At 47.8% G+C, this 16,004-nt stretch overlaps 1 protein-coding gene across 1 annotated transcript in view; it reads right to left on the bottom strand.

Moving 5' to 3' along the window:
* Positions 1–16,004, bottom strand: part of LOC141167056 (complement C3-like) — a 275,580-nt gene that overhangs the window by 209,559 nt on the left and 50,017 nt on the right. Inside the window, exons 10-11 of the mRNA XM_073654383.1 lie at positions 13,749–13,864; positions 12,983–13,129 (exon numbers count right to left, since the gene is read on the bottom strand). Coding sequence (XP_073510484.1) covers positions 12,983–13,129; positions 13,749–13,864 — 263 coding nt within the window. The remainder of the gene's footprint in view (positions 1–12,982; positions 13,130–13,748; positions 13,865–16,004) is intronic.

Raw genomic sequence — 16,004 nt, 5'->3', positions numbered from 1 at the left:
CAGCACTCACACACAGGCCGTATATCGCACACAGCACTCGCACACTGGCCGTATACCACACACAGCACTCACACACCGGCCGTATACCGCACACAACTCTCACACACCGGCCGTATACCGCACACAGCCCTCACACACTGGCCATTTACCGCAAACAGCACTCACACACTGGCCATATACCGCACACAGCACTCACACACAAGCCGTATACCGCACACAGCACTCACACACAGGCCGTATACCGCACACAGCCCTCACACACTGGCCATATACCGCACACAGCACTCACACACCGGCCGTATATCACACACAGCACTCACACACCGGCCGTATACCGCACAGAGCACTCAGACACCGGCCGTATACCGCACACAACTCTCACACACTGACCGTATACCGCACACAACACTCACACACCAGCCGTATACCGCACACAGCACTCACACACCGGCCATATACCGCACACAACTCTCACACACTGGCCGTATACCGCACACAGCACTCACACACAGGCCGTATACCGCACACAACTCTCACACACCGGCCGTATATGTAGCACCCTGAGGATTCGGCTGCTACAGGGGTATTGCACCTCAATCCAGAGGTGTGATATTCCACTCCCGGGTAAGGATGGAGTGTGGGACTGAGCTCGGTAGGCTGCATGCACTACATACATCCCATTTCCGAGGAACAGACCAACGGTACTCCCACTTAGAAATGTGCAGGTACGACCGAGTCTGTTCCTGGCTGGAGTGGGAGGGGGGTGGAACATCCCATGTAGTGTAGGGGCAGATAGGGGGAGCAGTCTGGGTAGTGATAGGAGCTCATTGGGTGCTGGTCACCTGAGCTCACACATAGAGGGATATATAAGGTGGGCACCAACTAGAATCAGGGTCAGATGCAGAGAACAAGTCAGATGCAGAGAACAAGTCAGCTGTAGAGAACAAGTCAGTTGGAGAGGAGTCTGTCTGATGCAGAGAACAAATCGGCAGAGAGAAGGAAACAGCAGCCCTGGAGAGAGAGAGAGTGGAGCAGAGAAAGACCCAGAGGGGGAAGACTGAAGGGACCCAAGAACCCAAATTAGAGCACCGGGTGAGGAGTCAGCAAAAGGGTACCGGAACCCAAACTGGTGGGGGTAAAAACAATCCCCAGCCAGAGACCGGAGGCCGTGGGCAGCATCTGCCACGGTCACCCACCACATTCACCCCGAAGGCACACCACATGAAGGGTCAGGGAACCCAAGGCCAAGGGTGTCCCAACAGAAGGCCCGAGGGAGCTGGACCTAGGTGGATCACTGGTGGGGACGGCTGAAGAAAGGACAGAGGGAGAGCTCAGGGCCACGCTCCGGACTTGTTTGGGGGTTGGCTGGATCCAGGACCTGGTGGACGCAGCACGGCTCGGGTGGTCACTAGCAGCTGGAGTGACCAGTACAACATCTGCAGTAAGTAAACACCCTTAACTGCACAACCCGACTCTGTCTTCACTGCCGTCTGCACTACACCACCACAACCCCCATCCTCTGCACCTGTCCCCTCTGAGGCTATACCCCTCCCGTTGGGGGTTACCATCACAAGCTGCGCACCCACCATCAGCCTCAGCGGACCCTGCTGCAGCGGCGGCCACAGTGACCGCATCACAACGGGTGGCGTAGTCGACACAAAAGAACTTTAGTAACATCTGTAGAACTGCCACATCACACTGAGCTTGACGCCCTGGGCACGGGACCGGGTCACAGCCGCTCGGAGACTACAACCCCCCATCTGATCCGGTGCCGGGTATTCCCCTCAAAAAGGAATATGTCCCAGGGGGCGCGTCAACTTTGGCGTAGTCGGCAGGATTACGTGCCCACAACAACCGGGTACTGCGTGCCTGAAGAAAAGTGCAAGTTTACCTCAGAAAGAAGTCTCCCGCCGGTTCCGGAGGGTCCACGCCATCGGACCCCATCACAAGTCGTTTCCCGCCGATTGTCCGCCATTTCCAACTTGTTCCCGCCATCTGCAGAGTTTCCCGCCACTGGGCGACGCTTCCCGCCAAAACCGCAGATTTCCCGCCTTGGAAGAGCAGCGGACGCCATTATGGGCGTGCCAAAGGAGGGCAAGAGGCCACCTCCCATCGTGGGCCGGGACAGAAAATGGCGCCAAAAGTGGAAACCGCCCCCACCAACAGAGACTGTGATGCTGGAGGTGTCTGTCAGCGTGAAAGAACTACCCCTGGAGCTGACAGTCACCGAGTGGCCCCGGGACCGCCCTCGAGGTGGGAGGAGACGAAAGAGAAGAGAAAAGATGGGTGTCGCTTGGAGCAGTCTAGAGCGAGCGGACCCGGAGGCAAGAAGTCTTACGAGGAGTAGCGGAGGAGCTCACCCGGAGATGGAGAGAAAGCAGAACAGCACCGGCCCGCTGGCCAGGAGTCTGCTAGAGACCGAGGAAGGAGGGCAGAGCAGCACCGGCCCGTTGGCCAGGAGCCTGCCGGAAGAAGAGCAGAGCAGCACCGACCCGATGGTCAGGAGCCTGCTAGAGTCCACAACCCCGCTAGGTCTAGCGAAGATCTTAGCGCAGCTCCCCCGAGACCGGGAGTGTGCACAAACTGCCTTGGAGGGCCTCGCAAGGAGGATGGCCCGGGTACAGCGTGAGATACTGGCGGAGTGGAGCCGGGAGATGGCCCAGCAAGCTGGAACCCGTCCACGGAGCATGCTCCCCTGGGAGAGGACACCAACTGCCTCTACGGATGACGCGGGAGGACCCAAGGTCGGAGACGGCGCTGAGAAGGGAGCCGAACGTATGAAGGCAGGTAAAGGGGACGCTTATACCCCATACCGAGAGACCGCCCACCTGCCCCGGTTCCCCGTCGCAGAGCCTGAAAGTCCCCCGTCCGTGCCCGTAACCGCCATGTCACCGACGCAGACTAGGCCCCAACCGGAAGCCGCCGCCGCGACCCCTGTGACGTCACACGCCTCGACCCCGAGCGTGACCAAGCAGGAAGTACCACCAGCCTGGTCGCAGGGCCTAGAATTCCCGGGCGCCGCAACACCAACAGCGCCCCCTACCTCCGCGGAGCCCCCGGCCTGGTCGCGAGGCCAGGTAGCACAGGGCGCCGCCGTATTAACGGTGCCCTTTACGTTCCAAGTGCCCCAGGCCTGGCCGCAAGGCCTGGGCGACCTGGGCGCCACCACCACTGCGCCCGCACCCGCAAAGCCAAGGGTGCCGAGTTTGGGAAAGGACCTCTTCAGCCAGCTCACATGGCCGGACGGGCGGCCCTTTATCTGGCCCGAGGAGTTTTGTGAGCTGGAGCGGCAACAAAGACTAGGGACCCTTGTGTGAGCCCCTGATCCCGGCTCCGAAGCCCGTGACTCGGGTCTCGCCTCCTTTAGAAGAAGCCCAATTCGTGTGGGACCCCACGGGAGAAGATTTGATGGGGTTCACCGGAGAAACTCGGGCAGTCGCCGCTGAGCGTACTGAGTGTTGTCGTCAGCAGCTAGCAGAGTTTGCGAGAGAACGGGAGGAGAGGCGGGTCAGAGAACAACAGGCCCAAATCCGGAGCGCGGAGCAGAAGAGCCGGACTAGGAGGAACCCCCGTGCAGCGCACTGTCCCCGCACCATCGGGACGGTGATAAAGTTCAACCCGCAGCATGGGTGGGGCTTTATTCGGGACCGTAACAACCGCGGTGACGTTTTTGTGACCCGCAGAGACGTCGAGTCCCACCTGCCGGAAGGTCACAAAGGCCGTGACCTCTACGTCGGAGACGAGGTCACTTTCACCCGGCACAAGTGTGCCAAAGGACCTTACGCCCTCCACGTACACCGCTTGACGGAGGAGGAGTTGCGGTACGGGGAGGAGGAGCCAGAGGACCCGGACGGGTCTGAAGCAACACCATATCACCAAGAAAAAGCAGGAGGGAGCCGTCGTTGAGGACGGGAGTAGAGACTGTATATAGTTGCCCGTCGGGGCACAGTGAACCGTTGCTGCTAAAATAGTCCCCGTTGGGACCAGTGAACTGTTTACCCGTTAACCCCTTCATCCTACAGGCTGAGGACTGTGAGCAGCCATTCCCTTTCCCTCCTTAACTGGCCGAGGACTGAGAGCGGCCATATTCCCTGTATATAGTTGCGCTTCCTAAAGCGCCCCCTACCGGTTTTATAGAAAACCAGTTTTTCTAAGAGACTGTCGCACTTTTCCCGGACACACGTTGCACAGTGTCCGGAGGAGGAACCTGAAACAAGAGACGACGAGAATGTTATAAGAAAAGTTTTATATATATAATGTTTTATATGTTTTATTATGTTTATATGAAAAATTTTGTATGTTTTGGTGTTTTTGTCTTTACAGCCCGAGGACGTGCTGTGGTTTACCAGGGGGGAATGTAGCACCCTGAGGATTCGGCTGCTACAGGGGTATTGCACCTCAATCCAGAGGTGTGATATTCCACTCCCGGGTAAGGATGGAGTGTGGGACTGAGCTCGGTAGGCTGCATGCACTACATACATCCCATTTCCGAGGAACAGACCAACGGTACTCCCACTTAGAAATGTGCAGGTACGACCGAGTCTGTTCCTGGCTGGAGTGGGAGGGGGGTGGAACATCCCATGTAGTGTAGGGGCAGATAGGGGGAGCAGTCTGGGTAGTGATAGGAGCTCATTGGGTGCTGGTCACCTGAGCTCACACATAGAGGGATATATAAGGTGGGCACCAACTAGAATCAGGGTCAGATGCAGAGAACAAGTCAGATGCAGAGAACAAGTCAGCTGTAGAGAACAAGTCAGTTGGAGAGGAGTCTGTCTGATGCAGAGAACAAATCGGCAGAGAGAAGGAAACAGCAGCCCTGGAGAGAGAGAGAGTGGAGCAGAGAAAGACCCAGAGGGGGAAGACTGAAGGGACCCAAGAACCCAAATTAGAGCACCGGGTGAGGAGTCAGCAAAAGGGTACCGGAACCCAAACTGGTGGGGGTAAAAACAATCCCCAGCCAGAGACCGGAGGCCGTGGGCAGCATCTGCCACGGTCACCCACCACATTCACCCCGAAGGCACACCACATGAAGGGTCAGGAAACCCAAGGCCAAGGGTGTCCCAACAGAAGGCCCGAGGGAGCTGGACCTAGGTGGATCACTGGTGGGGACGGCTGAAGAAAGGACAGAGGGAGAGCTCAGGGCCACGCTCCGGACTTGTTTGGGGGTTGGCTGGATCCAGGACCTGGTGGACGCAGCACGGCTCGGGTGGTCACTAGCAGCTGGAGTGACCAGTACAACATCTGCAGTAAGTAAACACCCTTAACTGCACAACCCGACTCTGTCTTCACTGCCGTCTGCACTACACCACCACAACCCCCATCCTCTGCACCTGTCCCCTCTGAGGCTATACCCCTCCCGTTGGGGGTTACCATCACAAGCTGCGCACCCACCATCAGCCTCAGCGGACCCTGCTGCAGCGGCGGCCACAGTGACCGCATCACAACGGGTGGCGTAGTCGACACAAAAGAACTTTAGTAACATCTGTAGAACTGCCACATCACACTGAGCTTGACGCCCTGGGCACGGGACCGGGTCACAGCCGCTCGGAGACTACAACCCCCCATCTGATCCGGTGCCGGGTATTCCCCTCAAAAAGGAATATGTCCCAGGGGGCGCGTCATATACTGCACACAGCACTCACACACAGGCCGTATACCGCACACAGCGCTCACACACTGGCCGTATACCGCACACAGCACTCACACACAGGCCGTATACCGCATACAACCCTCACACACCAGCCGTATACCGCACACAGCACTCACACACCGGCCATATACCGCACACAACTCTCACACACTGGCCGTATACCGCACACAGCACTCACACACAGGCCGTATACCGCACACAACTCTCACACACCGGCCGTATACCGCACACAGCACTCACACACAGGCCGTATACCGCACACAGCGCTCACACACTGGCCGTATACCGCACACAGCACTCACACACAGGCCGTATACCGCATACAACCCTCACACACTGCATACTGATGTCTCTATTACATTAGACATATGATACACACATTGCTCAGACATAAGCACATATGTCACTTATACAATGGACTACACTGAACACTCACTCTGCTAACACCAATGACAGCAGATCTCACAATTGTACGTATCTGCTTTATTTCATGCCTTCTGATTCTTGGCTGATGGCAGGAGTCCTGGAGGCCATGGGCTACTCTGCTGAGACTCTGCCTGCTCCAGCTGAGCCATGCCCCTTTGCACTATGATTGGCATATTTTTCCCATCTTACGTTCTCCCCAACCTATAGCGGCCTACCAGCCTCTGTAACATCGGGTGCAGCACGTTCCAAGACTGAGGCTCCTCCACTTGTAAGGTGGCTGCTGACAGCCTGAACTCGCAGAGCTCAAGGGGGGCTACAGCAGAAAGCATGACTAGCACTGATTGGACAATGTTGTGCCAATCAGTGCTTGCTTCATTTAGGCCTCCTGGATACCATTTAGCCCTTAAATCCCTTAATGACCGGAGCATTTTCTGTTTTTGTGTTTTCGTTTTTTGCTTACCTTTTTCGCAGAGCCATAATTTTTTTTATTTTTTGGGCAATATGGCCATGTGAGGGCTTATTTTTTGCAGGATGAGTTGTACTTTTGAACGCCATCACTGGTTTTACCATATCGTGTACTGGAAAATGGGAAAAAAATTCCAAGTGCGGTGAAATTGCAAAAAAAGTGCAATTCCACAGTTGTTTTTTTTTTTACCACGTTCACTGAATGCTAAAACTGACCGGCCATTATTATTCTCCAGGTCATTATGAGTCCGCAGACACCAAACATGTATATGATCTTTTTATTTAAGTGGTAAAAAAAATCCAAAGTTTGCTAAAAAAAAAAATAGGCGCCATTTACTGAGACCCGTAGCGCCACCATTTTTCATGATCTGGAGCTGGGTGAGGGCTTATTTTTTTGCGCTTTGAGCTGACGTTTTTATTGATACTTTTTTGGGGTAGATACAATTTTTTTTTAAAAAGAAAAAAGTAAGTCTGGAGTTTACAATTTTCTTCTTGTTACGCCATTTACCGATCGGATTAATTCTTTTTAATATTGATAGATTTGGCGAACGCGGTGATACCAAATATGTGTATGTGATTTTTTTTTATTGTTTTATTTTGAATGGGGCGAAAGGGGGGTGATTTCAACTTTTATATTTTTTTAATATTTGTAAAAAAAAATTTTTTTTTCTTTTTACATGCATCAATAGTCTCCAGGGGAGACTAGAAGCAGCACTTGTCTGATCGGCTCTGCTACATAGAGGCGATGAGCAGATCGCCTGTATGTAGCAGATTTGCTCACTTGCTATGAGCGCCGACCACTGGGCTGCGCTCATAGCAATCTGGACATGACAACCACAGGGGTCTGCTGCAGACCCCGGGTTGTCATGCCAACCCATCGGTGACCCGCGATCATGTGACAGGGTAAGTGATGCACTGTTAAATGCCGCTGTCAGAGATTGACAGCGGCATTTAACTAGTTATGCGGGGGCATTTATGCATATAGCATTTATGCATACTTTATCGAAGTGCCATAATTTATCAAAGTGTCTCGGCAGTTAGATATGGCATTGCTAATATTCATCTTTCTTCTCTTCTTACAGGTATATATTTCTCACTCCTCTACTATGTGTGATCTATTCTGAAAACTGCATTGTACCTCCATGTTCCTTGCAAAGCTCTGCAGCTAATCAATCACTGGTATATATTTCTCACTCCTCTACGTTGTTTAATCCATGATACTTTAAGGTCATCACACTTACTTTAACAGTTTATGATCCATGTAGAGTTGCCAGTCTGTTTTTTTTTCTGCACTATTATGGTCTCCTGTTGTCTTAAGCTTGTTGATTGATTGTTAACGAGTTAAATCTGTGTAGATCTAAGGAGATACGTCCCTATATATTGAGACATAGTCAAGGGGCAGCATTTATGCGGGGGAATTTATGCATATAGCATTTATACATACTTTATCGAAGTGCCATCATTTATCAAAGTGTCTCGTCAGTTAGATATAGCAGTTGGACAGGGCAGGAGACAGGTAAGACATGCAAGACAATTAAAAAAACTTGCTTCCAGGTCATCTTTTTTGCAAACAGTATTCACCATTTGTATCTGTGCCATTTATATTCTGGCTGCTACAATCATCCACATTCACCATTCTCCCACAAATTCTGCAGACTTCATCCATATTAACCCCTCACTCCTCTCTTCTCCTATGTACAGCTGTCATGCTCTCTTCACAATGTTATACCACACAGATCCATTCATTCCCACCATACAACACAGGAAACGCTCTCACAAATCACTCAACCATCTGCTCACTCTCTGTATCTTCCTTCTCTTAGTCGCAGGTGATATTTCTCCTAATCCAGGACCCTCCAGTAATAATAACACTAACTCTTTCCCTGTTACATTCAGTAATCCTGCTATTCTCATTAATATTCCCTGCATATCTTCTGTCTCATTCAACTGTGCCCTTTGGAATACGCGCTCAGCATGTAATAAACTCTCTTACATCCATGACTTTTTCCTCTCTAATTCCCTCAACCTTCTGGCTCTCACTGAAACCTGGATCCAGCAGTCGGACACCACCGCTGCTGCAGCTCTCTCCTATGGTGGCCTACACTTCTCTCATACTCCGAGACCTGACAACAGATCAGGTGGAGGTGTTGGTCTGCTTCTTTCAACAAAATGTACTTTTCAGGTTATCCCCCCAGTACCCTCCCTTATCTTCCCTTCTTTTGAGGCCCACACAGTCAGACTCTACCGGCCCTTCTCCCTGCGAGTGGCGGTTGTCTATCGCCCTCCAGGTCCCTCCCGTCAGTTCCTTGATCACTTTGCTTCCTGGCTTCCAAATTTTCTATCCTGCGACATCCCCACGATAATCATGGGAGATTTTAACATCCCAATTGGCGATCCTCTTTCCCCATCTGCCGCTCACCTTTTATCACTAACCTCCTCCTTCGGCCATTCACAGCTTGCTAATTCTCCTACACATGAGGACGGGAACACATTGGACCTGATCTTCTCCCGACTTTGCTCAGTACATGACTTTACTAACTCTCCCCTCCCACTGTCTGACCATAATCTTCTTTCATTCTCTGTCAAGAACTGTGACTCTATTCAAGACACCCCCACTTTCCACACTTATAGAAATATACGCGCCATAAACACCCAGAAATTTATGAAAAAGTTGCAATCATCATTGGCCCCAATCTCCTCCCTCTCATGTCCCGACTCTGCATTGAAGCATTATAACGAAATAATGCTATGCGCCCTGGATGAAGCCGCACCTCCTACACAAAGAACAATTCGGCATAGACGGCGACAACCCTGGCACACACCTCAAACACGTTTTCTCCAGCGGTGTTCCAGGTGTGCTGAAAGGCTGTGGAGAAAATCTAATCTGCCCGAAGATTTCCTCCATTATAAATTTATGCTGAAAACATATAACTCTGCGCTTCACCTATCCAAACAAACCTACTTTAACAACCTCATAATCTCACTTTCCAATAATCCTAAACGACTCTTTGACACGTTTCATTCTCTCCTCAATCAAACAGCACAGGCCCTGATCACCGCATTGTCAGCGCAGACAATCTGGCCAATTATTTCAAAGAAAAAATTGATCACATCCGACAGGAAATTTTCTCCCAATCCCCAAACGTTATGCATGCTCTCCCCCGCCACATTGTATCTTGCTCACTTTCTGATTTCGAACCAGTCACGGAAGATGAAGTGATCAGGCTCCTTGCATCTTCTCGCCCTACCACCTGCACCAGTGACCCTATTCCCTCACATCTCCTTCAGTCCCTTGCTCCAGCTGTCACTACTCACCTAACTAAAATTTTTAACCTTTCCCTCTCATCTGGTATCTTTCCCTCTTCATTTAAACACGCCAGCATACATCCATTACTTAAAAAAACATCCCTTGACCAGAACTGCAAGGCCAACTACAGACCTGTTTCCAATCTTCCCTTTGTCTCTAAACTCCTGGAACGCCTGGTCCATTCCCTTCTAATCCGCTATCTTTCAGACAACTCTCTTCTTGACCCTTTACAATCTGGTTTCCGCTCTTTACATTCTACTGAAACTGCCCTCACTAAAGTCTCTAATGATCTACTAACAGCTAAATCTAATGGTCACTATTCCCTGCTGATTCTCCTGGATCTCTCTGCAGCATTCGACACTGTGGATCACCAGCTCCTCCTCACTATGCTCCGCTCTATTGGCCTCAAGGACACTGTTCTCTCCTGGTTCTCCTCCTACCTCTCTGACCACTCCATCTCTGTGTCTTTCGCCGGCTCCTCCTCCTCTCTCCTTCCCCTTACTGTAGGGGTTCCTCAAGGATCAGTCCTAGGCCCCCTTCTTTTCTCCTTATACACCGCTCCCATTGGACAAACAATCAGCAGATTCAGTTTTCAGTACCATCTCTATGCTGATGACACCCAATTATACACCTCTGCTCCGGACATCACCACTGCATTACTACAAAAGACCAGTGATTGTCTTTCTGCTGTGTCTAACATTATGTCCTCCCTCTGCCTAAAACTGAATCTGTCAAAAACTGAACTACTCATATTTCTTCCCTCCACTAACCTACCTGTGCCCGATATTGCCATTTCCGTTTGTGGCTCAACCATTACTCCCCAGCAACAAGCCCGCTGTCTTGGGGTAATTTTTGACTCAGATCTTTCCTTCACTCCTCACATCAAATCACTCGCTCGTTCATGTCATCTACACCTCAAAAACATCTCAAGAATCAGAACTTTTCTTACCTTTGACTCGGCAAAAACTCTTACTGTCGCTCTTATTCATTCTCGTCTGGACTACTGCAACTCTCTACTTATCGGGCTCCCTCTTATTAAACTCTCCCCTCTCCAATCCGTCCTTAACGCAGCAGCCAGGATCATATTCCTCGCCAACCGCTACACCGATGCCTATTCCCTGTGCCAGTAATTGCATTGGTTACCCATCCAATATAGAGTTAAATTTAAACTTATCATGCTTACCCACAAAGCGCTCCATGCTTCAGTACCCCCCTACATCTCCTCCCTTGTCTCAGTCTACCACCCTACACGTGCTCTCCGTTCTGCCAGTGACTTAAAACTAAAATCCTCCATAATCCGAACTTCCCACTCCCGTCTCTAAGATTTCTCGCGTGCTACGCCAATTCTTTGGAATGCACTACCCAGGACAGTTTGATTAATTCCCAATACACACAGTTTCAAGAGGACCCTAGAAACCCATTTCTTTAGACTGGCGTATCACCTCAACACACTATCTATCTATCCCAGTTGTCTGTCCCAGTTTTCCCCCATATTAAAATCTTCTTCAATTTCAGGTTCATACCAACCATGCACATAATAGCCTCAGTCAGGACTGTACACATACTGGCAGGCGACCAGTCCATGTATTATTATTTATCCTATTCAGTATATCAAGGCTGCATTATACAATATATGTACATTCTACCTTTTGTGTCTCCCCCATTTCCTCATAGACTGTAAGCTTGCGAGCAGGGCCCTCACTCCTTTCGATATGAGATATGCTTATTCTGTATTGTTTGTATAAGTCCCCCCTAAAATTTGTAAAGTGCTGCGGAATATGTTGGCGCTATAAAAATAAAAATTATTATTATAGTTAACAGTCGCGATCCACCTGCGGCTGTTGCAGGCACATGTCAGCTGACATGTGCCCGGTTCAGTGCGGGCTCATCGGTTATGATGTAGTGTGTACTATTACGTACCACATCGTAAAGGGGTTAAATAGATAAAAACCCTCCCGTATTTAACAGTGAAGCCCATGACTCATTGCAAAAGCTCTTGACTGCCATGCAAGAGGTTGGGAGTTTTAACCAAGGCACGGACCACATTTTTTTAAAAAAAGTAAATATTTGATTAACTATAAATGAAAGCACAGAGAGATGTGTGAGAACGGCACTCAAATAATTTGAGTTAGGCTATGTTCACACTAGGCATTTTTTCAATGTTTTTTTCTGCAGCAAAACCTGATCTCTTGGCAGGAAAGAAGCAGCATCAAAAACGCAGGTTTTGGTGCATTTTTTTTGGTGTGTTTTTGCTGCGTTTTTCAGGATCCCAAAGTTTAGCTTTGCTTCCACCACAGAAGCATGAACACAGGTCACCAATGCAAGACATATGTGAAACCATATTAACCAGAATTACAAATGTAACAGTGAGGGGAGGTGAATTGTTCAGGAATAGTTTTTCTAAGAAACTTGCATTTCATTGAGTTTGTAGGACATTATTTATTTTCAAACTATGGTCTGCCATTGAGTTGCTCAGGGATTTTTCAATTTCACACCTCTGTGAGCCACAGGTATTGTTCAATCTCACACCTAGCTCAGCCAGTGTTTACATTGTAAACGTTACTGATTTAATTAAACTCTCCTAATCCAAACTGCAATCTCAGGTGACCAAGACTAGATGGTAAAATAACAAAAATAAATGAATTTTACATACTGCTCTACTTGCTTTTTTTTTTTACTAAAAACGCAGCGAAACCTGATAGCTATGTTCACACTGGGCGTTTTTTCACCTCCCATTACTTTTAATGGGTGAAAAACGCTAAAAAACGCTGAAAAAACGCTGAAAGAAGTGACATGCTGTATTGTGCAAAAAATCATGCAAAGCACAAAATACTGATGACACAAAACCAATGTGCATGCATGAGATTTCTGAAATCTCATAGACTTTGCTGATACTGTAAAACGCAGCTTAAAATTTGCATAAAAAAATGGCTGAAAATTGCCCAGTGTGAACATAGCCTTAGAGAAGGAGAATCTACATGGGGGCAAAGTGAAACAATTACAACCTCTATGCAAGATGCAGTGTCTATGGCCCCAGTCCCCAAGTATAGCTGAGCTGGTTGTCCATGTGGTATGTCATCCCTGCTTAGATCCGTCAGCATGAGAACTTCTCACATGAACCCACTTGTACTCACATTTATATTCAGAGTATTGGTATTTGTGCCTGTGTTCAGAAATATTCTTGCTGTTCCATCCGAAAGGGTTATAGCACCGACTGCCCCAGGTTTTGCCACCACAGGGATATTTTTTGCAGGAGAACCATCTGGATTTGTCACAATAACCTAAATGAGAGGAAAAAAAAGTAAAAAGTGACAGTGGGAATTTTTTTCAAACTGAAGAACTAGAAAGAACATTCAACACTTCTAAAATACTGTAGCCAAACAAACTATTTTGGCACTTATGATTTTCTATATTTCCGACTAATGAAATGATTTAAAATTTTTGGGGTTTGAATTAAAAAGCTGTAATGGAGCTCCCCCCCACCCACCAGGTAGCATTCTTAACACTGGAGTCTCCTTATGCGGTAGAGGGGCTTTTGGGCGCAATCAGTCACCAGGTCCCTCAAAATTATGTTGTTGTGTTTCACTGAAACATTATGCGAGAATCTGAAGCTGCATCCCCCTCCTCTCCCTCTTTCTTATTATTTAATGTATGATTATAGACATATTTTATGGAGACTGAGCAGATTTTTAAACATTTACAGTCAACCTAAAGGAAGGAAAAAAGAAGCGTCAGCATGCGGGAAGATAAGAAAACTCCTAATTTCCCAGATATAATATAACATATTCTGTATTCTCGTCTTCTTCTGTCTTAATATAACATAATTAGAAGATATTACACTCTTAATTATCCACAAAATTAATTGTTAATGTAATTAGTAAATCGTAAGAAGCCGCTTACTGTGAGGTCAAAAGGCATTCCTGGTTTGAAATATTTTGGAGTCCTGGTGAAGAGGATTTTATATGGTGATTTTACTATAAATATGTTACCCAGCTCAGCTTCAACTAAATCTCCACCTGTAATAGGAAAGATTAAAAGTCATTCACAATAAAACAATATACTAGTTGTTCAGAAATGCAGGGTGTAAAACGGATTGGAGGTGACCTCCCATATTTGTAAAAGTGAAAGTTTTTAAAATATGCTTGTTTGAAATTTTGCCCCTTGGAAAAGATATTAGACCCATAAAGTTGAGTGAATTTCCCTGTGTTCAATCAATGAGGAAAGCAGTTCTCTCTCTCTCACAGCACTGTGGGCACCTATCCTATCCCTCGAAGTAGGGGTACCCTACGCTATCCCTATCCCCCGGATTACCCTGGATGATGGAGACGCCGGGGTCTCGTACCTTGCTATGCTCCTATCTTAACCCTTATCTGTTTCTCCCCCACCGAGGGAGGTGTGAGGCCGAAGTGTATTGAAAAACATCAACCAGACAGACAGGGGGTTAACAGACAGTTTTAAAAGAAAACTACAATCATACAAATACACTCACAAATCAACAAAGTGGAAGTCAAGGGAACAGTAAGAGGGATAAAACAAATGGGAGAGGATTAGGATTAACACACAATACCAGATATCTTCTGTAAGCTACACTAACCAACTGCTACTAATTCATAACTCTACTTCAGCATCAAACTAGGAAGTTGAAACTATCACTGGCAACTCCCAAGTGCCAGTGAGGAGCACATATACCACAGGGGAGTGGCAAACGCTGAACAGCTGAGACAATTCAGGATGGAGTGCTTCAGGAGATCAACTTAAATGATTAACCCTTGCAATGACAGAGCAAGGAAAACCTGCACTGTTTAATAGGATGGTAAAGCAGTTATAATCAGTGCAAAAGTTCATGTTACCAGATGCCACGATCCTCTGGCCCCTTTCTGTCGCGGTATCCCCGTGACATGACCTTTGTCGTATGTAACCTGAAGCTAATTGGCTCCAAGAAACATCCTGACTCCCAAATTATCAAATTTAATTTATAGTATTGGTTTCCTTATTAGGCTGAGATCTTTTGTGAAGGATATAGAGGAGATCCAGCTCAAGATGGAGTAAAAAATTCCAGACTTTATTGAAATGCGTTAAAATAGTGACAACATTAGAAAAAATACACTGATCAGCAAGTAGCGTGTCTGGTTTTGCATAGCACTCTAAATCATGGTGAACATGGCGCCATAACCTCTGTACTTTCTATAATTATACCCCATGTAAGCAGCGGAAGGTGTCTCAAACTCCAGATCAATTTCCGCAAACCAAACAAGCTGATGGTAACTTTTCTATAGGGAAAATGGGCATTTTGACTGACTTTGCACATTTTTTTCTCTTTTATGTTCCGATCACGATGAACATAGATTAGAGCTGAATAATATATTAATCCACTATAGAATAAAATTGCCCACACCGGCTCTCTCCTCCTACAGCTGCTCCTTTCTTCCTGCTCAGCTTTTTTTCTTTCTGCTTCCCTCCCTCACAGCTACTCCCTTACCCTCTTCTGTATCTGCCTCTTTCTTCTGTTCCTTTATCTTTTCTTTCCTCCTTCTGTATCAAATTCCTTACATACGCTATATTTTCCCTCCCTCGTCTAAATCTGTGCCAAACTTGCATACAGTCCTGCTCATCGTTATTGGCACCCCTTCATTTTTTTCATAGACTGTACAATATCTTTAGAAATAAACGGAAATGTTTCAAAAGTTATATCCTCAGGATTTTTTAATTAGTGGTCCAAAGTAATGCAACAAATAAACATTGTTTTTCAACTTCCATGCTGCAATTTCAAAGTAAAAACAGAATAAACAGCATGTGCAGCAATAAAGGCCCCCCTGATTAATACTTGGTTGCACACCCTTCGGCATTGCTGACAGCCTCCAGACGTTTCTTGTAGCCATCTATAAGCTTCTCACGCTTCTCAGCTGGGATTTTCTCCCACTCTTCCTTTGCAGTTTGTTCAAGCTCTTGAATGTCTGCAGGGTTCTTTTTCCCAATGGCAGATTTCAGCTCACCCCAAAGAGGATTGAGGTCAGGACTAGAGATGAGCGTTGTTCTACTCGAACTGTTCGCCAATCTCAAATTCGAGCTGTTTTGGGCGGTGTTCGAGCCGGTCGGCGAACACGAACAATTTGAGAAAAATTCGGCTGTTCGAGGTTATGTTCGATAACTGTTCGT

Source organism: Phyllobates terribilis, unplaced genomic scaffold (genome assembly GCF_046119375.1).
Source record: "Phyllobates terribilis strain yellow unplaced genomic scaffold, ASM4611937v1 Scaffold_11__3_contigs__length_659146591, whole genome shotgun sequence".
Taxonomy (NCBI): Eukaryota; Metazoa; Chordata; class Amphibia; order Anura; family Dendrobatidae; genus Phyllobates; species Phyllobates terribilis.
This window is presented reverse-complemented; position numbering and strand designations above follow the sequence as displayed.